This window comes from Pholis gunnellus (genome assembly GCF_910591455.1).
Source record: "Pholis gunnellus genome assembly, chromosome: 16".
NCBI lineage: Eukaryota > Metazoa > Chordata > Actinopteri > Perciformes > Pholidae > Pholis > Pholis gunnellus.
In genome coordinates this window covers 21,160,779-21,187,171 of record NC_136543.1, presented here as the reverse complement: position 1 = coordinate 21,187,171, position 26,393 = coordinate 21,160,779, and the positions used below count along the sequence as shown (strand labels likewise).

Genomic DNA, 26,393 nt, shown 5'->3' with positions numbered 1-26,393 from the left:
CTTCACTTTGTGGGCTACTGTTGTCTCTCGAGCCTCTTTGCTGTTAACAGCATCATCCTGCAGCTTTTCTGCGGATTTTAAAATGATCGCAGCGATCGCTGAATATACAAAGTCAACATTCACTCACAAACAACACAAACAACACAAACAACACAAACAACACAAACAACACGGCTTTCAATGCAGTTCACTTTCCCCCTCGGGATTACACTTTTTGTTCTACTTCAGTACATTTAGATTCTGGAATCTGCAGAAAGTAAAAAATACAGCAGAGCGAATGTCTTCGCCCACACACACACACCACACACACACACACACACACACACACACACACACACACACACACACACACACACACACACACACACACACATGATGCCCTACAGACAGCACAGAGTTTCCACTCTTCATGCACTTTAATGATAATGATTACATCATGGTGTGTTTTTCTTCTTATTACTCAGGATGTGTTTGATCCAATAGTTCAGAGCTAATTATCAGCCGTGAGCGAGGGAACCGGAGGAACACGCTCCCTCTGCTGGTCCGTCGCTGTGCTGCACTTTAATAACTCAGCTTCACCGTTTAAACACTGATGGATCCGATGTGACCGTGTTCAGATATAAGTGCACGTCTTCTCTTTAACATCCTCTCTGTGACTCTTTGATCCATATATTCAAATCAAAATGATTTATTACTGCTTATACAGTAAATTCACAAATATAACTCATGAAGATAACTTGATGGTTGGACTCAGTGTATTATGAATGTTAAAGAAATTAATAAATAAAATCAAAGCGGAATTGAACGAAAGCTTTTATATTTACCAGAGGCTTTACAATCTGTACGCATGTGACCTCCTCTGTCCCGGGACCTTCACATCGGAACAGGAAAAACTTCATGTTTAATAATAATGTTTATTGTTTCATATGCGGAGTAATTTCACTTATTTTTTCGTCTTAATATTTGCCTTGTTTTGCCTTTCCTTGTTTTGATTGACTAATCAAAATAAATAAGAATAAAAATTTCATGTCAGATGTTTTTGCGTCTCACTAAGCTGCAGTGCACCTCCACGTCTCTTCAGAGAGTAATTCATGTATATATTTTATACTCCCTCTCATTTGTTTTGTTTATTCGTCTGGTCCACACAGAAGGACAGTGACCAGCAGATAAAGGTCCAGGTGGACGGCGGCCTGACCACCTTCACCCAGACGGGCCTGGCAGCCGGTCAGGAATACACCGTCGGCGTCACCGGAGAGATCGACGGCAGGAAGGGAGCCGAGAGCTCCGCTGAATTCATGACCCGTGAGTTGTCCTTATTTATTTCTCCTTCCTGTAAATGAAAAATGTACAGAGACTATTGAGGCCATGTTTCACGGCGCATAACTCACCTCACACGGCGGCCATTTTGCTACGTCACGCTGAGGTCAGGAGGAATCCCTCAAGTACAGTCTGGGAAACTAATCAGTAAGTATATCTACGTTGAAGTGGTCCTAACATTCGACTTGTGTAAGCGTAGCGTTCAAACATCGAAACATGGGACGATAAATCTGTAAAGATCCCCAAAATAATCCAGCAATAGAAATACAGCAACTGGATTGGAGGTTACATCCACAATGTTGAAGGAAAGACCGCCTAATGTCACGTTGCCCTGTGACACTGGCTTCGTTATGTTGGCAAGTAGATAACGTAATAGTGGCTAAGTTTTCATAAGGAATCAATGCCTGACGTCAGATGAAAACGGCTGCCGTGTTCTACAGCTTCAATACAAGAATATTGCGATAAATATCTGCGTTGTGAAAAGCCACATTCATCAAATATGGCAGATGCTGAAGTAATGAATACATTGCAGTTGGCAGTTATGCTTACAAATGTTTAAAAGCACAGTTTCTAGTAAGATAACGGAGCTTCTGACTAGCCCATTGGCCGCCGTACGCGGCTCAAATCGTCCAAACTGGCAGCGCGAGTTTAAACATTTCCATCTCGCTGCCTTTCCTGTGAAAGATGTTATCTGTGGCGGCTGTGGGGAGGCTGTGAACGGCACGTTTTGGAGGTTTGAACTGTGAGTTCTGGAGCGGTAAGAGGAGGTGCTGAGCCAAATCTGCAGAGTCAATTTAATTTAAGTTGATCTACTTCCCACCATGGAGTCACTCCCACAGCTACATGTTACCTGGTAGAATGGAGGCTGTAAAAACTCTTCTTCGCCTTCGTCTTCAGTCACCTCTGGACCCTCCAACCTCCGAGTCGTCAAGACGACCTCCACGTCTGCGGTGGTCCAATGGGAGCAGTCGCAGGGTGAGATCGACAGGTACCGTTTGATCGTCACGCCCAACGACGGAGCGGGGAAGAGTCAGGAGATGACGGTTCCGGCTGGACAAGACTCCGCCCACATCCGGCAGCTGGAGGCGGGGCGTTTGTACGACGTCGAACTGGTGGCGGAGAAGGGAACGACTCGGAGCAAACCAGCAACCAATCAGGTTACTCCAGGTGAGTAGGAACAATGACCGATCTTACATTAGATCAAAAGATGTCACAATAGTTTTCAAAATTAAAAACTCCTCTTTTCTTTTGGGAAAGTTTCCACTTCTACTCCTTGAAAGCTTCTACTGTGTGGATTAATCCGCCGCTGAAAATAGTCCCCAACAAATGCACTATTTCCTTCTATTTGTTTGATAAAATACTACGGTTACCAGCTGTAAGAAAATTATATTCGCATTTTTCAAGATTTACGTCTTCAGTAGGAACAAATGGACTTGGAGCTGAGAGCCACATGACAGGAAGTCAGAAAGTATTACGAGACGGACTAACACATTGTTGGTTTTGGTCTTTTTAATGTGATTTGTAGGAAATATAGAATAACAACAGACTTCTCCTTTACGTTTTAAGCTTGGTGCAATGTCATTTTTAGATTGAAAAAAATCTCCAAAACAAGCAACAATCATGAATACTTCGACCCGGCACTTAATCAGTGTGAGCAACTCAAATGTTTTTCCTCCAGATTGTATTCAGGTGAGAGTACAGACACCTCATCATTCAAAAGAACACATCATTTAACACGCATTACTCCGCGGAGTCACGTCACAGTAAAAGTTAAGAAAGCAAGGTGTTGCCTCAACCCTCCAGAAGCAAGAATAATGATAATCCTCAAACTGCTTCCTCAACGCCGTCAGGATATTTTCCTCTCAACACACAGACACCATGTTGAATTATCTGACCATGCTTAACATTAATCATATTTCCATTTTCTCCTTGCAGGTTCAACATGGATCCCACTGCCATGAGTTGTTTGTTTTCTCTTGCATAATAACTGACAAACTACTGTTAATCAGGTTTCCTGAAAAGTATCGTAATGAATATTAAAACTGCTTTTCTTCCTTTACTAGATGTGAGCTCTCCTGGATTATTAACAGCAGTAGTGTATGACGACCTTAACGTTGAATCCGAATGCTTGCTCCTTTCACATCTTTAGGGAAGACTTTTCCGAGGGTTACCACGGCAGCTTTGACGCTAGCACCTGGACAAGATGTCGGCGACGGACACCAAGAGCTTAACCCCTCGGCTGAGACTCACGTCTTTGACCAACAGGGGAGGAGGGAGGAAGTGAAAGTCGGAGGTATAGATGGCCCTAACAAAGACTCCACAACCTCTGTGATTGCAAGAACTAAACCGCTGGTCAGCAAAAAGATGGGAATAAATGGCACCATGCCCAAAGTCACAGACAGGTCTACATTGTACAGGAAGCCAAATGTCTCAGGCTCTTTCCGTTTAAACACAACCAGAGTTGTGTCTGGAAGGAGACAGTTTGGCCCAGGCTCTTTGAAAAAGCCCCTGGTGGGGCAGAAGAAGAAGGCACCAATTATACCCAAAAAACCTAAACCAGGTGTCCTCACTATCAGAAACAGGACAATAGCTTTGTCTATGAGAGACCCGGACGTTGAGGCATCAAGCACCGAGAAGAGGAGTGACAAGAATCCAGCTATAATGTCTGGGACCGGTTCAGATGCAAACGGACAAAGTAGCTCCGAGGAACCAACCGTTGATGTCGTCTCCAAAGAGCAACCAGATGTTGGCGAGACAGGCCAGGGAAACGACACTGCTCCAGTGTCTTCAGAGCCAACTGGGACTGTTCAAAGCCAAGAGAAGAAATGTATGAACAAAGTCAAAGTGACACACATTAGATTACCCCATCGGGGCAAAGGCGGCGGGTATAGAGGGGATGGAACAGCGCTGGTAGGAAAGACACCGGGTTCAGATCAAGGTTCCTCTGAAACAGATGACTTGAGACCCTCGTCTGCGGAGATGGGCCGCGACTATTCACCAGATCCTTTACACAAACTCCTGACGGACACTTTTGACAGTTTGAATATCACAACTTTTTCTGTTCACCTGTCCAAACCATCAAATCTCTCTGTTAATGCAGAAACAGCGAGGAAGCAGATTGTAAAGGGATTGAGGCCCTTGTCGCCATCCTCGTCCTGGTCATCGCCCTCATCAACCTCACATTCATCATCATCTGCACGGTCATCGTCCTCATCCTCTTTATCATCACCTTCACTTGGTCCATCTTCATCAGCAGCAGCTTCATCACCACCACATTCATCATCGCATTCTTTAGGTGAACCGTCATCATCATTGCCATCATCCCCATCCTCTTTAACACCACCTTCACATGCTCCATCTTCACCAACAGCAGCGCCATCATCCTCACTGTTAATGTCATCCCCCTCATCCACACCGTCACCACCATCATCATCATCACCACTACCATCATTACCACCATCAACTCCATCACCATCCCTTTCCAATTCAGACGAATCAGGTTCAGTTGGAAGCAATGAACCAGATGTTGATAACCGTAAAAGTGCGACTGACGTTACCTCACCTGAAGACAGAAAACTACCGCCCTCAGGCCCTATTTTCCAACGCACACCTGCAAAACATGGATACGTACGTCATCCGCGCCCAAACTTTGGATCGTTTCAGAACAGAACCCGGCTAAATTTAAGAGTTCCTCACCATTTGACTCCTCGTTTGAACCTCGTCCCGAAAGGAGAGACAGAGACCAGGCATACATCCACCAGTGAATTATCATTTTCACCATCTTCATCTGCCTCCGAGGACTCTTTAGTTGAGGTAAATTCACCAATAAGGGGTACGAGTGGAGACGAAGATGGGGCAACTACAACTGCATCCTCTCGAGTTGAACAAAACCAGGAAAAGATGCCAACTGGAAGAGGACGAATCCCAGTTCGCCGTCATCCTCTAAAGGGAGGATACCCGCTACGTCGTCCAAACTCTGGAGCTCTTCAGAACCGGACTCGTCCAAATTTGAGGTTGTTTACTCCACCCTCTCAACCTTTAAATCCTGCATCAGATACAAGGATAAACCAGGTATCTTCCACTGAATTGCCAGCCACTTCTTCTTCTCCTGTTTCCAAAGAATCCTATCAAGCTGAAGATGCAGGGACAAAAGTAGCCAAAAATGTAGACAGAGTTGGGACAAGAATGTCCTCGACAAGCATGTCCACTGAGTTCAATCAGACCATCAGAGGAAGTGGAGTGCCTTCCTCTCATCGCCCCACTAGCAAAGGTGTTTACATCCGTCGGCCGCAACTGTATGGTGGACGTTTCCAAAACAAAACCCGCACAAACCTGAGACCACCTCAACACCCACATAAGGGGCCCATGAGGAAGTTTTTCCCAAACAAAAGGCTAAATGGAAGCAGTACTGTTGGAGGTCAAATTATGCAATTAGAAAAGGACAATACCCCTGAAAACCAATCAGGAGGGCAGGATGCCCCCATGCCTACCCAAGGAGTCCAAATTAGACAATCAGGAGAACAAGACACTGCAGAAGTCATTCCACATTTCCAAATAGATGGCCATGATACAACCGTCAGACCACAGATTAATGAATTAGAAGGGTGGGACAATGCTCCGATCCAAACCGCTAAATCTGGAGGAGAAACAACTAGCACCCCAGATTCAAACTCTGACTCTGACACCCAAAAAGAGAAAGTCAATGCTGGCAAAAACACTGGAGCTACAAGTCGAGGTGGACTTAATGTCAAACAAACTTCCTCCGATTCAAGACATGAAGCCCCGAGACCAGTACCACTTCCAAAGCGCCAACCACCATCAAGAGGTACAACCGCACAGCATCACGCCCAGATAAGACGTTACAACAGTGGGAGTAAACGGAGAGTGGAAACAAAAACAAATAATACCGCAACAAATTTGTTTGACAGTAAACCTGAGCAGACAAGAAGTGTTGATTCCAAACCTACAACGGGATCAGATGGATCTTCTTCCGGAGTCACTAGGGAACCTCTGGACCACGTGGGAGTGACGAACCGGACCTCAGATGGATTTACGCTCCAATGGGAGTCACCGGAAGAGAAGTTCAAAAACTTTGTGGTGACAAGCAGAGACGTTGGGAAAGATGAAGAAGACTCTGAGAAAGAGGGTGTCAATGAGGAGGAGGAAGCGAAGCATCATCCAACCGAAGAAACAGAATCCGAAGATGAAAATAGAGTACCTGAAAGTGTCTCTGCACAAGGTCCAAGGATCCTAAGCAGCACAAAAGCCAAACCTGTACCAGGAAGTGACAAGACCTTCAAAAAAGTTCTTCCTGGTTCAGCTCGCTCTTTCCAGTTTGAGAATCTTCCTCCTCAGACCGAGTACACCGTGACCTTGCTTGGAAAGGGACCCGGCCTTCTGTCCAGACTACACAAGCTTGTCATCAGTACAGGTACAAGCCATTGTGACAGTGGACCATTAACTGCACAATGCGACAACATTACCGCCAATGTTGTGAAGTTCTCTACAGAAAACTCACCTCGCACCATCACCTTAAAATAAAATTAAAAAAACACTCATCCACACATCTTATATCTTTACATGTCTTGTGCTGATTCAAACCAAAAAATAATTCTTAACTAATTGTCAGTCGTGTTGGGTATGGCTGGAATTGTTTGCTCGCCCACTAAATGCTTCCTCCATGTTCATTTCAAGAGCTTAAGTGCTGTGGTGCTCTTGAAAACTGTAAGCTCTCGATTTACAGTTTCACCCCATGTTTTTCTTATTTCATCACCGGTTTGGTGACGACGTAACCTGTTTTGTTTGTTTTCAGTGGATCTTCGAAATGTCAATCAAGTGATTGTGTTTTGTGTTAATGCTCTGTTTGCGCACTCATTCATCAGCTTTTAATGAACATTCATGAATTAGCAGTCAAACATTATAATAATCAAAACTCTCTCAAACATAAACTCGGTTATTTGATGTCAAACCTCAGATGTGCATTGACCGTTTGTCACATTGTTAGCCAGCCAAGTTGTGCACTAGCTAGCTTGTTGTGGCTTGTAGATGCAGGTTAGCAACATTAGCATGATTTTCCCTTAGCATGTTGGCTAACTTTGTTAGCTTGCAAACAGTTTGTTCATCTTTGATTGATTCTTAGTTCTATACTTGCTGCATCTTGAGTAGTAAATACTGCTTCAAGCAAATTAAGCCTCCAGTAAGTTTTCATCCAAATATTGAGCAGATTTTATACAAATATGCAGCAATTTACCAATTTTACATCACCAGAAATAAAAACAAGAAGCAAACTTCGCCATGTTTTTTGAGTTACCTAAACTTCACCAAACCTAAACTATACTTTGTGTTGGAATGTAACAAAGTACATTTGCACAAGTGCTGTGCTTGAGTACGAATTTGAGGTACTACTACTTTACTTTACTATTTTCAGAAAATTTTTACTTTTTACTATGCAGCAAATATTTACCAGCTTTAGTTACTTTATAAATTAAGATTTCTTCATACAAAACACATGAAGAACTTGTAAAATATGACAATATTAAATATAATAGTATTTTGATGTAGATGTAACTACTGAACAGTATATTTAAGTAAAACTGAAACAATTAGTGGGTTGACAGAAAATTAAGTAGCAACTATTTTGATAATCGTTAAACTGAAATGTTTAGCAAAAACATTTAATGGGTCGAACTTCACAAATAAGATTTTAATTTATCTTTAAACATTTTGAGTTTCTTCTGCATTGAGTACTTCTACTTTACTTTGAATATTCTTTTTCCAATATAGTGAGACAGCTTCTATTTTACCCGAGTTGACATCAAATGAGAGTTCAACAGTAACAACATAACAACACAATTCATTCACTGCTGCTCTGGTTTTCTCTCATTCAGGGTAAGCTAACAGCCAGCTTCACTGACACCCCTTCACCTCTCACCCCAACCAGGGTAAGACCACGGCTGGTCTCTGTACGTTTGGTCTGTCTTCACCTCTCACATCCACGTTTCAAACAAATACTTCACCCACGAGACGACCGTTTGTATATCAGCTACTCACCTCGTGTTACCTTGAATTCTTGTAGAAAACCAGTTTTTCTGTCATGCCTCCACGGTGAACGGAGAACAAAACACTGAGGATTCTCTACCACGCTGTCACTAACTGCACTCCCTGGAACTAATGTCAACATTTTGGATAAACACTAAATTGATTTCAGAGAGAAGCAGACAGAAGGTTCTACAATATGTGTTTGAAGGATTTATTGTGATTGATCGTGACTCATGCAGAATAATCCAAGACTCATTAATCCAGTCGTGTGCTCACTACTTCAACAACACGTGCATCTTTGGTAAAACCGTAACATTTTAAACACGTAGCGATATAGTTTTGATATAGTTTTGCTTTTGTTAAACGCGGCCTCCATTTACTTCAAATCATCGAGACTTTTCTCAGTGTTCTGAGTCTTCGTTCCCCGTGGAGCCGTGAGAACCACAGGCTGAGTTACTGACACACAAATAATCATTTTGTGGGTGAAATATTCCTTTAATCCCGTGAGTTTACAAGAAAAGTAAAAAGAAATGAAAGAACATATCAAAGTTTTATAATTTCCCAGGTCTGGGTGTTACCAAGAAGAGTCTTGTTCTTCTTTTTAATAATAGGATTGTGTAATATATTCAGATATTAAATGTGATACCCAGCACTTCTTAGTTGTTTTTACCTAAAGAATAATCGACAGCGAAGTTCAAAATCTGTCCCTGAAATCATTTCCCGGCTCTTTGAATCCTCTGACTGTCGGGTTAATATCTGAATGTGTTTGTTTTCATCGTCTCTCCCTTTGTGTTGACATCCTTCACTCCGGCCACGCTTTGATTTTCAGGTTGTGAGCGACCAGCTAACTATTAAATATCACCATTTCTTTCCTTCGCTGCTATCCAGGATCCATCATCTTGCTTTTAATTGTTGTGTTACTACGTGTCTGTATATGATTTGTATACTGTATATATGTTTGCACTGTACATATATACACTCAGACTCACCGGAGCACTAATAGCAAACGTGTGGATGAATAAAATAATCATGAACACACTGTTTTCACTCTTTTAGCCACTTTTGTCGTCTTTTCATGAAACCTTCACTTCCTTTTTACTTCACCTGATGTTTCTTCTTCCTGTTTCACAAGTTCTTCTTCATGTTTCCAGCTTTTCTTTTACTTCTTCTTCACCTCCCACGTCTCCTTCCCGTGCTTTCATCCACCTCTCTCATGGTATTCTTCGTATCCGTTCAGGCCCGGAGCCTCCGACCGACATCGCCTTCAGTGAGCTGACGGAAAACTCTCTGACGGTGTCGTGGACCAAACCCAACACTCCCGTCAGTGGTTTCAAGGTCACCTACACCCACACAGAGGAGGGTGAGAACGGACACCCATGTTTTATTTATTTCATTTAACAATGAGGAACATTGTTCTTCGTGCACTGATTGATTTATTCTACTCTGGGGCCAGAACACAGCCGAGCTCGCCGGCGTTCAGCCACAATCCATCGAGTGTCAGTGAATCTGCGACATCCTGCACATTTCAGCTCAACAAGTAAAACCTTTGAGTTCCTTCGTGTCTGCAGGCGAGCCGGTGTCCGTGTCCGTGGACTCAGACGACTCCACCCTCGGCCTGTCGAAGCTCTCGCCCGGTTCTTCTTACGAGGTCAACGTCATCTCCGTCCTCGGACTGGACGAGAGCGATCCGATCAAAGACTTCGTCATGACGCGTGAGTCCCGTTTCATTGTGTCTCAGCGTAGCTGCTGTTGAATGCAGTGAGAATAGAATAAATAATATGAAGCATCTTGGTGACCACATACTATATACTCTTCTCTTTGCTTTCTTTCTTTGTTTGTTTGTGAATTCAAACGTGTCGATGTAAAGATGATTCTCACGATGTTTGTGTCTCTTTCAGTCCCCGACCCGCCGACAGACCTCCGGGTCTTAAACGTCACGGACACCAACGCTTTGTTGTTGTGGCGTCCAGCGATGGCCGCCGCCGATAAGTACGCCATCGTCTACGGCGCCGGGACCGGTGAGTGATGTCATCCGCCCATCAAACACCGAAGAACCAGAACTTTATGTTTCTTTAATAAATGAAGCAAAAGCATCAGAATAGCTTCAGTTCACAGTAATGTTGATGCATTAAGTTCATCACTTTAATGTGCAGCTCATACATTTCATTTATATAGCTTGTTATAGATTAATACTGTTTTATTGATACAATACATCGTTTATTTCTTGATTATATTTTGTATTAATAATTTGGACACTGAAAGTTATACAAACAATATTTACAGAGATTAAAACAGATTTCTCTGCCTTTGAAGATTTGGGATTATGTAAATAAACAGAATATTTATTATAGGTCTAATCAGTTTTAGACATCTCGATGTGTCAAAGTTACATTTTATACCTTTAATTAAAGCCGAGCACCATAATAATGAAACTAATAATAACAGTAATAATACCATAATAATAATAAACATGATTGTCTTCAGACTCAGAGTTGAGGATCACCGTCTCTGGAAACACAGCGGAGCAGCAGCTGAGCGGTCTGGAAGGATCCACCACGTACACCGTCACCATCAGCAGCCTGCTGGGCAGCTCGCAGAGCTCAGAGGCCTCCACCAGCTTCACCACCACCGGAGGTACACACACACACACACACACACACACGCCACACGCCACACACACACACACACGCACACACACACACACACACACACACCTTGAAGCTGTAGAAATAACTAGAAGGCCTCCCCTCCTCCTCTCCAGGCTCTGGCGGAGGCGGTGACGTCCCGCGTGATCTGCAGGCCAACAACGTGACCCCCCGCACCGCCCTGTTGTCATGGAAACCACCCTCAAATCCCACCAGCGGCTACAGACTGACCTATCAGAGCGAAGGTCAGGAAACGAAGGTGAGAGGAGGGTTTGACCTATCAGAGTGAAGGTCAGAGTGAAGGTCAGAGCGAAGGTCAGAGCGAAGGTCAGAGCGAAGGTTTGAATCAATTTGTCCCAAAACAAAAAGTGTCTCTCGTCCTGTTACTGAAGTAAAAGTACCAGTACATGGATGTTATAAATACTGTGTTACAACGAAAAGTCCTGCATTCAAAAAGAACAGCTATTGGAGCTATTTGAACTACTTTATATACAGTTAAATGGTCCAGTGGTATATTTACCAAATATTTGAACATGAACACATCCATCCTTAACAAAGACAAACAATAAAAAAGGACAGAGAAAAGTGTCTCTGTGCGTCTTCACAGGAAGTGCTGGTGGACGCCTCGCTGACGGAGTACAACCTGACCCGACTTCACCCCGGATCCCAGTACGCGGTGCAGCTCCAGGCCGAGCGAGGAGGCCGATACTCTGCTGCCATCTCCACTGACTTCACCACCGGTAACGGCCTCGAGCGCTTCACACCGTTATCACGGGGACGTACCGATGGAGAGCTAACGTTCCCGCCTCTTGTGTTCTCCTTCCTCCTTCCTCCTCTTCCTCAGGCACCCTGAGGTTCCCCTTCCCCACAGATTGCTCCCAGGAGCTGCTGAACGGCATCAGGACGTCCGGCGAGGTGGAGATCTTCCCTCAGGGGAAACTCGGGACGCCGATGATGGTTTCCTGCGACATGGAGACCGACGGCGGCGGCTGGACGGTACGGTGCACTGACAGCCAGAACATTTTTAAATATTGATGCTACTTTATATTTCTGATCCACAACAATTCACAGAGAAATATTTATGCCAATGATCGTAAAAGTCATTGTTTTTATATATTTTTATTTATTTACTTTTATTTATTGTTGTTTTAATTGATAAAAACATGTATTCTTCTTTTATTACTATGCACAGTGCGGTCGTAGTACTTTTACTGAAGTAAAGGCAGTAACGGAGGTTTTCCTGTGTTGCCTGTCTGCAGGTGTTCCAGAGGAGGAAGGACGGCTCCGAGGACTTCTTCAGAGGCTGGAAGGACTACATCAGAGGATTCGGGAGTCTGAGTGGAGAGTTTTGGCTCGGTGAGAGAGAGAGACTCTAAAACATGTTGAGGATACACAGACAATCTAAATCAAGTTAATAGTAGTTTAAACGCCGCGTCAGATTGAGAATAAAGGAAGTTTCACTGTTAGCTAGCTCGTAACAAACGACTCACCAAGAACTCTTTTCCTTTGACTTTGACTCTTTTTGACTCTTTTTGACTCTGCAGGTTCTTAATAATGTCTTTTTTTAATTTTTTACAAATATAGAGCATCAAACTGGAAACTTAAGAAATGTGACGTTGTGGATTAAAGCTCGCTGACGCGTCGAGATTCTCCAGAAAACCTGCCAATTCATAAAAATGTCTCTCAGGATTGGAACATTCAGGCTGCCGTACTTTGACAAAGTTCACTATTCGTTGACTGAAAACTTCCGGCATGATTTGTCAAAACACGCATCTTAGATTTCTTAATATTTGATCTTTAAGAGATCTCAAAAGGTATTAAATGAATGTCTTATAGAACTCAATCATTATTGTCTTTTACTTACATCCTAAACTTTATATCTGAAGTATTTCGTTGACATAAATATTCCACGTGGAGTCATTTCTCTTGTATTTTCATGACAAAAGCACCAAAAACTAAAAGTAAAAAGCATCAGTTTGATGAGGAAGTGGAGAAGAAACTCGGTTACAAACAAACATTTGGTTCTCAATTCTTCATCAAAGTCAAACTTTAATGTTTCCAGCAGGAAACTCTTTATCTGACCAGATCCAGACAACAAGGGGGATTCTGGGAAAAAGAGTCCCTTCATGAAACGAAGTGTTTAGATTAGAGGCTCAAAATATCGACGTTTAAGTGGCAGGAAATTTGGAATCCAGTTTTTATTCCAGAAACCTTAAAAAGTCAGTTCAGAAACAACAACAACAACATGAAACCAGAAGTAAACACAAGCAGGAAGTCGTGTTTATCTGAGACAGTTCTATCTTCAGGTCTGGAGAACCTCTACAACCTGACGGCGATGACCCGGATGACTCTGCGCGTCGACCTGCGGGCCAAAGACGAGGCGGTGTTCGCCAAATACTCCACGTTTGAGCTGGTGAAGAGGAACTACAAGCTGGTCGTGGGCGGGTACAGCGGCACCGCAGGTGAGAGGAAACGTGCTCAGGTAATGAGAGAGAAGCCCCGCCCCTTCCCACCATGGGAGCGGAATTCGGGAAAAGAATGTGTCCCATTGGAGACGCCAGAAGGGGCGGGGCTTCACCTCTCTATTGGTATTTAATCTCAAAACGGTTTCTTGCAACATCTCCTGAAGGAAACCAGTGACTTTACTCCCGGTGTCTCCTCTGCCCTTCACGGTCTCAGGTGACTCTCTCAGCTACCACAGCCAGCGGGTCTTCTCCACCAAAGACCGCGACCTGTCGGCCTTCATCACCCGCTGCGCCATGTCGTACCGCGGAGGCTGGTGGTACAAGAACTGCCACGAGGCGAACCTCAACGGCGTCTACGGCACCGCCATCCGTCACCAGGTGAAGAGACGAGAACTTTTACAGTAGACGTTGACACGCGGACGTTTGTAGGAAGACGAATGAAAAATGAGGAGAACACTTTTTCGTAAGATATCAAATGAACTGTTTCATGAGAATATGCTCTCATTTACTGTGTGTGTGTGTGTGTGTGTGTGTGTGTGTGTGTGTGTGTGTGTGTGTGTGTGTGTCAGGGTGTGATCTGGACCGCCTGGAAAGGAAAAGAGTTTTCCATCCCGTTCACTGAGATGAAGATGAGACCAGCAGCCTTCAGTCCTCCGACCAGAGGATGAGGACGACGAACTGAACTAAAAACATGACGCGTGATGGACAGCAGTGTGTACACACACATGTGCAAACACACTCACACACACACACAGAGGGGAGGAGATGAAGACGTATTTTTTAATGTGTATAGAGGTCAGTTATCTGTATGTTATTGTACAGTTTGTATCTTCTTTTTAAAGCAGGGCTGCTCCCACCGTCTCTATATTTAAAGGGCCAGTTAACCCAAATTACAAAACACACACACACACACACACACACCAAAAGCTGCCACCAAAGCGTGACTGTGTGCTTTTAGCTTGCAGAAAGTTCACTTTTCTAATGTATAATATTTAGTTTTGTACGTGGACAGCAGCAGTTGAGTAAGAAAAGCAGCCTGGAACTAGAATTAACAGGCAACGTGTTGCTCTAGCAAAGCTCTTCTTCAAATGTTCCAATAGATGAGGAAGGTTTAGCATCACTGTTTCAGCTGAACAAAGAGAGACTAACTCAGTATTCACATCGACTAAATGGTTTGAATCAATTCTTCTTTTGGGGCCAAAACTATTTCAAGTGTACATAATACGTTTATTGTCTGAATAATACTTATATGTTAGAATAGTTGTTATTGTAGGAAAGACGTCACTATAACAGCTGATTCCACGCGGTTGAGCGGTTTTGTATTTTCTACCCGTCAACCAACACCAACAGACATCTTCTTCTTCTTCTTCTTCTTCTGTAATAATGCAGGCTCACTTTTAACGGAGTAAATGTAGCCGATGTTTGCAGCACTTTAACCATGTTTGTCTTCAGGTTTGATGGACCAAAACGTCTTTTGATGTAAATAAATACCAGCCAGTTGCCAAAGACTTAAACATGCAGTAAAATAAAGAACCGTTCTATCATCTGTTGCTGGTCTAAATTAAATGAACGATTGTTTTGAGTTTGAATTTCTCCAAAAAATGTCTATTTCTGATCAAGACCACCTGACATAACAAACACGAGCATCTGGGTTTGTGTGTGCTTCAACCTGCTGTGAGGTATTTCTGATACACATTCTTATATATATTGTCTGTGGGTTCAACCCTGGAAACAAGCAGGTGAGTGATGGAGAGTTTAGTTCGTCCTTCTGTGTTTACTCTGCAAATCTCTCCATGTTTTATTGTTATTTTTAATAAAATGTTTGAAAATCAAAGCTGCATAATTGCTTTTGTTGGCATCAGAGGATAAAATACTCAGAACATGCTGAGGGAGAAAAGTACTGAGGACATTTATGATTTTTAAATATATATAAATATATAAATATTCAGTCACTTCAGCAGTGGTGGAAGAAGAAGGTTTACTCACAGTCAAACATACAGAAGTCTGAGCATCAAAATAGATGTAACAGCCCGCCTCGTGTTTATCGTTTTGTATTGGAGATGATATGTCCCTTCAGGGTTGCCGTAGAGGTAAAGCCTCAGGTCGAAGGGGGAACAGAGATAAAGAGAGAGAGTGGGCTGAACAAGATGTCCGCTTATTACCGTCTTATAACAGCCCCTCATACACGAACACACTTCGGTTGTTTAGCTTATCTTGAAGCTAAATAGAGCTAGCTGCTAGCTTAAGCTGTTTTAGCTATACAAGTTATGTTCTTTATATATATATGTTCTCTCCTCTGTTCTCTCCTCTGTTCTCTCACCTGTTCTCCCAACTGTTCTCTCACATGTTCTCTCCTCTGTTCTCCCAACTGTTCTCTCACATGTTCTCTCACATGTTCTCTCACCTGTTCTCTCGCCTGTTCTCTCACATGTTCTCTCACATGTTCTCTCACATGTTCTCCCAACTGTTCTCTCACATGTTCTCTCCTCTGTTCTCCCAACTGTTCTCTCACATGTTCTCTCACATGTTCTCTCACATGTTCTCTCACCTGTTCTCTCGCCTGTTCTCTCACATGTTCTCTCACATGTTCTCTCACATGTTCTCCCAACTGTTCTCTCACATGTTCTCTCACCTGTTCTCTCCTCTGTTCTCTCACATGTTCTCTCACATGTTCTCTCACATGTTCTCCCAACTGTTCTCTCACATGTTCTCTCACCTGTTCTCTCCTCTGTTCTCTCACATGTTCTCTCACATGTTCTCTCACATGTTCTCTCACCTGTTCTCTCGCCTGTTCTCTCACATGTTCTCTCACATGTTCTCCCAACTGTTCTCTCACATGTTCTCTCACCTGTTCTCTCGCCTGTTCTCTCCCATGTTCTCTCACCTGTTCTCTCCTCTGTTCTCTCACATGTTCTCTCACATGTTCTCTCACCTGTTCTCTCGCCTGTTCTCTCCCATGTTCTCTCATCTGTTCTCTACTCTGTTCTCTCACATGTTCTCCCAACTGTTCTCTACTCTGTTCTCTCATCTGTTCTCCCACCAAACATTCGTCCCCAATTAAACTATCAAATAAACATTCATGTTCTTTGAGTTCCCTTTAAATCACATTGATGTAGTTAAAGTGTTTTTAATTCTCAGAACACATCGCTGCTCTGTGTTATTGATTTGTTACATTAATGCTGTTTGACCCACTTCAGTGGGTTACTTTGTGAATAATGAGGACGATTTGTTTTATTCGGTACTTTAATTGAACCTATTTTAGATTTAATGTGATGTATCTGTGAACGGTGTTAAACAGGAGGAGGAAACCAGTTTGGTCCAGACGCAGCAGGTGATGGAGGGGAAAGTGGAGTTCCTGCCGTTGTCTTTTCATGCTCGAGTGCAGATCCCAGACGTCCTTCTGAACACCCTTTTGTTTTATTTAATTGGTCCCCGCGGTGCAGCCTCCCCACCCCACCCATCTGCTCACCGGGCGGCCAATCACATCAGTCTTTACCTGCTCTCTTGTTTATAGGTGTGAGCTGGGATGTCACCTGGGACGGGCCTGCCAGGCGGGAGGCCCAGGTGCTCAGCTGACTGTGATTGGTCGAGGGACGAGGGTGGAGGCAGATCTCAGGTCAGCGCTTTCCAGGGAAGACTGGAAACTGATCCTGAAACCACAAGACAGGAGGTTCAGGAGACACCCGGAGGAGCGGGAGGTCGACAAATCTGCCAGCGATCAAGACAATAAAGGAGACGTTGAGGAGAGCCGCAGGTGAGATCTTCAGGTGTCGTACGGAGCGCGCTCAGTGGAAACCAACCAGGAGCCTCAACCAGAAACCAGGTCAGAGGTTCCTCCTGTCCTCAGAGAGACGGCTTCACTCTTTATTGACTTACTTAACATCTCAGCTGGTATATAATCTACATTGAAATGTGTATGTACTGAATAATTTCACAGTATATTAATCATATTTATGATTCATGAATTTGTATCTTTGATATTCTTATTTGTACTGTTGTTATAATTGTTATTCTTTATTACAAACTTGTCTTTTTTAAGTAAACTAACAAAAACCTTTGAAAAGTTATCAAAAATTATCTATTTAAGTCCTTTTTGGTTTTATTAAAAGAAAAGTTTTTTCTTTGACAGTGGCTAAAACTAATTTTGCCGTCGACATTATTAAAAATTAATGAATAATATAGAAAATCTGTGTTTTATTTAGAGTTAAAGGAAACAGAACACTCTTTTTATAATATTAGGTAAAATAACCTACCCTATGTAATGAACTATATATATATATATATATATATATATGTATATGTATGAGGCAGGTTTGAAATACAAGAATAAAAATGTAAGAAATGATTTAATAAGAGAGACAGAACACTTCATAATGTTACGTGTTTCATTTCGATTTTACCAAATGTGAGAAACCTTGAAAGTCAAATTGTATGAAGGACTCTGGTTTGTTGTGAACATGTGTAGTTTTTAAACACGCTGTATGTGACTAAAGTATCATTTATGTGACTAAAGCATCATTTATGTGACTAAAGCATCATTTATGTGACTTTAAAGCATCATTAATTAAACTCACAGGCAGAGAGGACGCCGGTGTTGCCGGTGTTGTCGTTGTTCGTTACAGCGACATTGAGTGAGTCTGTTTTTAGCTCCCTGTGATTATCAAGTGGACTGATTATCAACCTTCTCAGGACAATCATGATGTCACCAGACGACCGAGTCCTGGAGGACCTGCTGTACGGCGGTGACCTCGGTGACCGTGGTGACCGTGGTGACCGTGGTGACGAGGCGGAGGGGGCGGAGCCGGAGGAGCCGGAGGGGCCGGAGGACGGTGCTGCTGCAGACGATGTGAGCGTGACGGTGATGGAGGAAGTAAAAGTACTATTAACACAATGTGAAAATACTCCACTAGTAAAAGTATAAGTATTATCAGCTAAATATACTTAAAGTAGTTCAAGTAAAAGTATTGATTGAGCAGTAAAATGTTCCTTTCCAGTGTTTGATTATTAAATCTGATGTTTCTGGATTCATATTACTGCTCTGAGAGGCTGTCAAAGAGTAAAGAGTTAAATATATTAAACACGTGGAGCCTGTATTTAATATTCCTCAACATCAAATTATCAAAGAAATTCAACTTTATTTATGTCGTCATAACTGTTCAGAGGGCTTGTTGCACGTTAACTCCTTTATATCCTGATCGCTGGTTTAATCTGCAGTAAAGCATCACATTCTATCACATCGTCGTATGTTTGTCTCTGTCCTGTGAGAAGCAAGGATCTCAAAGAACACCGGCCCTGGTTTCAGCTTAAAGTTACAAAACCCTTTAATGTTTTATTCACAAGAGAGAACTTCATCCAACAGGAAGCAGAAGAATCTTATATCAGACACTTCTGATTTTAATAGATGAACAAAGTGTTTGTTGTTGGTGAAACAAGTTAATATTAAGTTAATTCTTGAAACATCTTTGAAGGTCCACATACTCTCTTTTTCCTGAGCTTTAAGCTACAACTCATGGACTTCATCAGGGTCGCCATGTGACCATGAAAGTGGTGGAAACAAATGTTCAGCTCCTTTAATGTAGTAAAAGTACTGAATACCACACTCTGAAAATACTTCAATGCAAGTAAAAGTCCTGCATTCAAAACCTCACTGAAGTAAAAGTATAATCTGTGATTTTACATTTAATCCTGTTTTGTTTCCCCCTTTAACAGTGAAATACGTCTCCTCTTTGCTTCATTTCTCTCACTGAGAGTGAGAAGGTGAAACAAATGACCAGTAAACATTCCTAAAATAAACACAGTTTTTGTTTTAACTTCTGGTGTAATGCGCCGGGACGTCTTGATCTTTATTGGTTAAAGACTCCGCTCCAGTGTTTTATCCACCGATAAAATAAATCATCAATCTTGTCCCAGACTCCGACAGCCGTGTCCGTCCAGGAGCCAATGACGTGCGCCGGCTGCGGCGAGCAGGTGTGCGACCGCTTCTTCCTATTGGCCGCGGGCAGCGTGTGGCACGCCCCCTGCCTCCGCTGCAGCCAGTGTCACTGCGAGCTGCAGACGCACCCGTCGCTGTACTGGAGGGACGGCGACATCTACTGCCAGCAGGACTACTGCAGGTCAGCGGGAACACTTCCTGCTCTTGAAGCGTCCTCAGCAGCGTCCGGTGATATCTGCTGACGTTGCTTTTTTTCTTTGCTCCTCCCCCTGATCAGGATGTTTGGAGTTGGTCAGTGCGTTCGCTGCTTCCAGCCAATCCCAGCCTCCGCTTTGGTCATGAGGTCCGGGGAGCTGACCTTCCATCCTCACTGCTTCTCCTGCCAGGTAGTTTAGTTTCATAAGAAACATTTAAAGGAACATAAAGACACATTTTGAATAGTTGTTATTAAAGTGAAAGTGAGGAACTTTTATCTGGTCCTGAACCAGTCTCAGTGTAGTCCTGGTCCTCTATCAGACCTCCATCAGTAGAGAGACCATCAGAGAGAAGATGGTCTGTTTCTATAGAGTTATTCTTGATGCTCGTCATCGGAGCCACCGGGTCGGATTCTGGTGAAACCAGATGAACTCATGCAGGTTCACCAGAACCTCCTTCAGCTCAGACTCCAGCAGAGACCGGTCCACCGTGGACAGACCCAGATCCGGCTTCATCTGCAGCCTCTGCAGAGCTCCGGAGGGAGGAGAAGAGCTCTGCTCCCGGCAGCAGCATCTCCTCCTCCTCCTCCTCCTCCTCCTCCTCCTCCTCCTCCTCCTCCAGGAGCAGAGCTTCTCCTCTCTGGGAGTCGACACCGACACCATGCTGCTGGAGACCCAGGACGTATTGCTGGACCCACTGGAGGGAAGGGAGGCACGGGAGAACCAGAACCAGGACTGAGAGGGTCCGACTGTCAGACCTGCTGCAGTAACATGAGAGGTTTTCTAAAGTCTGGCGCTCAGAGACACTACCACTTTAGACCACAGGGGGCGACAGAACCAACACTACATGAAATGAAAGTTCCTCGTAGTAACTTTAATAAAAGTAACTTTAATAAAAGGAATGACTGAACATAATGTGCAATATTATGGACATTCCTACTTTGTACTGCAACAATTTCCCTCTGTTTAACTAAAGTTCCATCTTATTTCTCTTTATCTCAGGAGTGTGATGTGACGTTGACTCCTGGGAACCTTTACTGCATTCAGGGCCAGAACCTCTACTGTCAGTCCCATTACCACGGCGAGGACGGGAGCGTCCCGCTTCCACGTGATCTACATGATCTAATGCCCAACGGTGAGTGTGTGTGTGTGTGTGTGTGAGTGTGTGTGTGTGAGAGTGTGTGTGTGAGTGTGTGTGTGTGAGAGTGTGTGTGTGTGTGTGTGTGTGTGTGTGTGTGTGAGGGCATAATTCACCAGAAAACTTTGTATGGACGTACATTTTTTTTTTATCAATAAACAAATAAATACATAAATAAAAATAAATAAATAAATCTGTTAAAAAAATAATAACGGAATACATTAAAGAAAAAATGCTAAAAATAATAAATAAATAAATGTATGAATAAATTCATCAAATAATATATATGCATTAAAATAAATACAATAAATGCATAAATGATTCAAAGGTGATGATAAAATTCTGAGATCTCTTTTTTTTTGTCCCTTTCCTCATCAGACGTTCACTCTGACATTAAGTCAGACATGAACATAAGAATAATTTGTTGGTGAAAATTTAGATTAAACAAGCGAGAAGTGGCTGAGAAATGTGTGGCAACATGCTGAAAACACACCTCTGTCATATGATATATTACATATTATTATTTTAAAGGGTTGTTTTGGCCGTCTGGTTCAGACAGCAGGAAACATCAAACTGTACAAAGAGGCTGAAAAACAATAAGATCTGTTTCATATTCTCTAATCTATCAAACAAAACTCTGTGCGTAAAACAGCTCAAAATCAGGTCTCGGGTGAAGGGGAGGAGTCTGGCAGCAGTCCTGAGTCACGATTGGACGACAGGGCGGCGGGCGGACGGACCCGCAGGCGGACGAAGCGAATCAGGACGTGTTTCCGCAGCGAGCAGCTCAGAGCGCTGGAGTCGTATTTCGCCCAGAAGCACAACCCAGACGGCAAAGACTGGAACTGCCTCTCACACAAGACCGGCCTCCCCAAGAGAGTCCTGCAGGTACGAAACACTTAGAATGTCGTAGGATCACCATATCTGGACTGAGGAGGAGTGACGTAGAGACGCCGTAGAGACCTGTCAATCACTGTGTAGCCCCGCCCCTAAAGCATCCCCTGCTTTATGGTCTGTGTGACTCTAAATGGACCATCATTTACTAAATGAACATCATGCTGTATTGAAGAAGACTTGAAACTAGAGATTGAGACCATAAACTCATGTTTACAATGTTTACTGAGGTAATAAATCAAGAGAGAAGTAGAGTCATTTTCTCATAGACTTCTATACAACCAGAGGAGTCGCCCCCTGGTGGACACTAGAGAGAATGCAGCTTTAACACATGAAGCTTTGGCTTCACTCGGCTGAACCGGAGGTTGCCGCCTGGTTAACACAGGTGTTCTCCCCTTTAGACGACCTGTTTAGTCTTATTTTACAGAAGTTGTAGAGATTACTAGAATAAGATAAAATTAAACTTTATTTATCCTGAGGGAAATCGTTGTGCTGCCATCAAAGTCCAAAGTGGGACAATATCTTGTATATCTTATATGTATATATATATATATATATATATATATATATATATATATATATATATATATATGTACATATACATATACATATAATATATCAAATCTACATTGTGAGAAAACTGTGGCATTTACAGACGTGTTGTACCTCATTAGTTCTTCTTTCACTAACATATTTTTTACCTGTCAACACACACATTAAAACACACACACTCTCACACACGCACACACACACACACACACACTCTCACACACACACACACACACACACACACACACACACACACACTCTCTCTCCCTCAGGTGTGGTTTCAAAACGCTCGAGCCAAACTGAGGCGCTCCGTCACCACGGACGAGTCTCAGGTCAACTCGCCTTCCGCTCCCTCTGGAGGTGTAACCATGGCGACCGACTCCCCAGCGGACCAATCACAGGCCTTTTCCTCCTCCTCCTCCTCCTCCAGCACCATCGACCAGCTGCAGCTCTCTCTGCTCACCGCGCCGCTCGGCGAGCCGCTGGGGAGTCCGGCCGTCGGCCTGGAGCTTCGGCTGCAAAACCCCGCCTTCTTCCCGGACTACGATTCCCAGAGTGCACCGGGGTGCATGTCCTCCCTGGAGGCCTACGAGGACTTTCAGGAGGCAGGAGGAGGAGACGACGATCCTCATAGTGCGTTTAGACCACATTACTGCTAGTCCAGAGGTCCGTATACACAACCTCCACAGATTTTCAAAGTAAGAGAATAGTGAAAGATTGTAGTTGAAATGTTTAATGTGAAACAACAGGAAATCAGCAGGAAACGTTTTGTTTTTTTCTTCTTCAGCAGTCACTTAATCCAGCTCTGATAACACCGATATATCAATCAATATATGCTGCATTGTTTCCTGTGACATGGCGGACTCCGCCACTAAAAATGAAAACTATATCGTAGAAAGAGTTGAATGGCTGCTGCCAGTGGTGGAATATAACGAATTATATTCATTAAATTGCTAAATTTGACTTTTACTTTACTTCACATTCCAGAGGGATATAGTTTAATTTTTTTCTGCGTTATGCTTCTTTGACAGTACAAGTTACTATTTTTTCCAATTAAAGATGAAATACTATATAATATAATATGATGCAGTACTATAGTACTAATCTACCTAGTACTATGCAAAGTATACAAGATTGGCTCCACATTGACAAACTACAACATAAAAACATATAATAATACAACACTTTTAAAGGAGCCGTACTTGATATTAATCCAGAAACATCAGATATAAAAGTAAAACATTTAACTGATCAATCAATACTTTTACTTTAAGTACTTTAAGTACATTCAGCTGATTACACACTTTTACCTAAGAACGGTTTTTAAATGCAGGATTTTTACTGGTAGTGGAGTATTTTCACAATGTGGTATTAGTACTTTTACATCAGCAAAGGAGCTGAATACTTCTTCTCCATCACTGTCATGGTCACATGATGACCCTGAAGAAGTCCATGAGCTGTATCTGAAAGCTCAGGAAAATGGTATGTGGACCTTGAAAAATGCTTTTTTTCCAAACTGTTTTCCAAAAGTCCAGAATGAACTTATTATTTCTAAAATTGTGTACAACTTGTATTGTGTACAACTTGTTTTGTATGTTCATACATTTTTCCACCAACAAACACTTTGTTCATCTATTTAAATATTTAAAATCTGACGATTTAAGATTCTCTTCTGCTTCCTGTTTGTTTCTGTGAATAAACCATCAAAAGGTTTCACACTTTTTCTTCCTCCGAGTTTTCTCTTTGTGCTCCACAAGCTGTGGCTCAACCTTAACAAGTAACGATTAGCTGGTTAATTCATTGATTGATTGATTGATGTGCCGCTATTTAGATAATCAGTTAATCACTGAAGTCATTTCTAAAAACATTTCCAGCATCTCAGCAGAGAAAATTTGTAACCTTTTTTTGTTTGAAAACAGATTTTTTGTTGATCAGAACATTTATTTTGAACTTCACAAGATATTGTAATATTCTTACAACGTTTTATATCAAAGTTAAAGATTCCCTGTTGTGTTTTCTTGTAAACAAACTAAGTTTACGTTCAGTGTTTCCCTCCGAAATGCATTTTATGGATCTTTGATTTCTTAACAAATGTGTTTCCTCCCTCATAAAACATTTTACAAAGCCAATGTTAAAGATATTTTATATTATATATATATATATATTTAGAAAATTATACGTAATTAAAAGTACATAAAAGTACATCATTTAAGTCGTTTTGCAGCTTGAGATAATCATTTTAATACTGTAGCGTTATACCATAGAATCTATGGCCAATTTTGAATTATATTATAATATACATCAAACAGGATAAAGTCAATTTTTATGATAAAGTGTGATTTATATGGAACTTTTTAATGCAAATTGCTTCAAAGTAACGAAGTCTGCAATCAGTTTGTGAAAACGTTGCTCGGTGGCGCCCCTAGTGGTGAGAAACTCCACAGGGCTGCTTTAACACAAAGTAATCAACGGATTAATGAATTATTATTTAAATTACAGAGAGAAAACAGGAAACCAGACAGTAAAATCACTCTGAAACTACAGTTTACTACATTACTTACTACGTTTCTGATCATCTTACTGCTCGTACTTCGAAACTACCAAAATAAGAGTAATAAGTAAAGTGATTAACTAGTTTTCCTTTAAATATAATGAGTTTGTGGACTGATGGAGTGTAACTAAGTACTTTACAATTTTGAGGTGCATGTACTTTCCATTTTATGTTACATTTTACTTCACTACTTTTATTTTGTAGCTTTTTTGCTTTTCAAATTAAGATTTCATGAACAAACATCAGTTTATTAAATATGATCCATTGTTACAGATTAAATTACCAGACGTTTACGTGACAACATTAAAGTTCATATCAATACATCAATAATAATAATCCAGTTATACTCAATAATAAAAATAAATGCAATACTTTTGATACTTGCAGGTGAATAAGGTAAAAAAACTAACTCATAGATATCATCATGAAACTTCACCAGTTCATCACTGACATTAAGACAATTATTTTTTGTATTACAAGTTTTCTGAAAGTGTGTGTTTAAATATGCAAATAAGGCATTATGTAATGGTAACTTTTGCTGAATTTAGGAGAAATCTACAGACACAAATAAACAAATAGTAAAATAAATGTTTTCTTTCCACTGGTCTGAAAGAAGACGAGTTATGGAAGAAAAATAGACCAAACTTGACAATGAAAAATAAAGTTTTTGCCTGAAATGTCACGACTTGAGTGCTTTTTGTTGCTAAAAGTTCTGTGACATCATGAATGCAGTACTTTTACTTGTCATGGAATACTTTTATTGCTACTTCCTCTTAAGTAAACGATTTAAATACTTTCTCCCAACACTGAACTTTGTTAGTTAGAAATCGTTTTGTCATATAATTAGTGACAAAGTAATCGGTGAAAAGCGTCGCTGGGCTTTGAGGTAATGAAGGCCTGACGGTCTGAATCACATTCTTTCAGGTGTGTTTGTGTTTTCACAGGGAGACGACCTTCACGGGCGACAGAAGAAGCCGCCCTCGTCTTCTTAATGAATTGGCTGCTTCCTTCTTTTGTGAATTGGCTCCCCAATCAAGCGCCGGTTAATTACGACGACACTCTGGACCCCCGTCGATGAAGTGGACCCTACTGACCCCACAGCGTTTCTCAGCTGAAAGAATGAAGGTTATACGGCCGACGTGCGTCATGAGCGGCGAGCGACCAATGAGGAGACGGCAGCCTTGTGACCAATGAGGAGACGGCAACCAATGAGGAGACGGCAGCCTTGTGACCAATGAGGAGACGGCAGCCTTGTGACCAATGAGGAGACGGCAACCAATGAGGAGACGGCAGCCTTGTGACCAATGAGGAGACAGCAACCAATGAGGAGACGGCAGCCTTGTGACCAATGAGGAGACGGCAGCCTTGTGACCAATGAGGAGACGGCAACCTTGTGACCAATGAGGAGACGGCAACCTTGTGACCAATGAGGAGACGGCAACCTTGTGATCAATGAGGAGACGGCAGCCTTGTGACCAATGAGGAGACGGCAACCTTGTGACCAATGAGGAGACGGCAACCTTGTGACCAATGAGGAGACGGCAACCTTGTGACCAATGAGGAGACGGCAGCCTTGTGACCAATGAGGAGACGGCAACCAATGAGGGAACGGCAGCCTTGTGACCAGAGGAAGGAGGGCGGGTTTTAAAAAGGTTTAGAGGCGACGAACGTGA

General features: G+C 42.4%; 2 protein-coding genes across 3 annotated transcripts in view; both read left to right on the top strand.

Moving 5' to 3' along the window:
• Positions 1 to 15,011, top strand: part of LOC306708572 (tenascin-like) — a 33,673-nt gene extending 18,662 nt beyond the window's left edge. The window contains exons 7-20 of one of the 2 annotated variants that reach the window (XM_079176429.1): positions 1,149 to 1,302; positions 2,215 to 2,484; positions 3,467 to 6,748; positions 9,593 to 9,715; positions 9,924 to 10,067; positions 10,254 to 10,373; positions 10,840 to 10,989; positions 11,117 to 11,259; positions 11,608 to 11,740; positions 11,845 to 11,996; positions 12,260 to 12,356; positions 13,307 to 13,462; positions 13,680 to 13,843; positions 14,035 to 15,011. In XM_079176429.1, the coding sequence (XP_079032555.1) occupies positions 1,149 to 1,302; positions 2,215 to 2,484; positions 3,467 to 6,748; positions 9,593 to 9,715; positions 9,924 to 10,067; positions 10,254 to 10,373; positions 10,840 to 10,989; positions 11,117 to 11,259; positions 11,608 to 11,740; positions 11,845 to 11,996; positions 12,260 to 12,356; positions 13,307 to 13,462; positions 13,680 to 13,843; positions 14,035 to 14,133 (5,187 nt within the window). In that variant the 3' untranslated portion in view covers positions 14,134 to 15,011. The remainder of the gene's footprint in view (positions 1 to 1,148; positions 1,303 to 2,214; positions 2,485 to 3,466; positions 6,749 to 9,592; positions 9,716 to 9,923; positions 10,068 to 10,253; positions 10,374 to 10,839; positions 10,990 to 11,116; positions 11,260 to 11,607; positions 11,741 to 11,844; positions 11,997 to 12,259; positions 12,357 to 13,306; positions 13,463 to 13,679; positions 13,844 to 14,034) is intronic. The other variant, XM_079176430.1, reaches the window with a different exon arrangement.
• Positions 15,012 to 18,161: 3,150 nt separating this feature from the next.
• On the top strand, positions 18,162 to 22,828 carry LOC306708489 (LIM/homeobox protein Awh-like; the record flags this gene model as incomplete). Its single annotated transcript, XM_079176331.1, has 6 exons — positions 18,162 to 18,335; positions 19,376 to 19,578; positions 19,675 to 19,783; positions 20,594 to 20,732; positions 21,382 to 21,614; positions 22,442 to 22,828. 6 exons carry the CDS (start codon positions 18,162 to 18,164, stop codon positions 22,826 to 22,828), a joined length of 1,245 nt encoding a protein of 414 aa, XP_079032457.1.
• Positions 22,829 to 26,393: the final 3,565 nt, after the last annotated feature.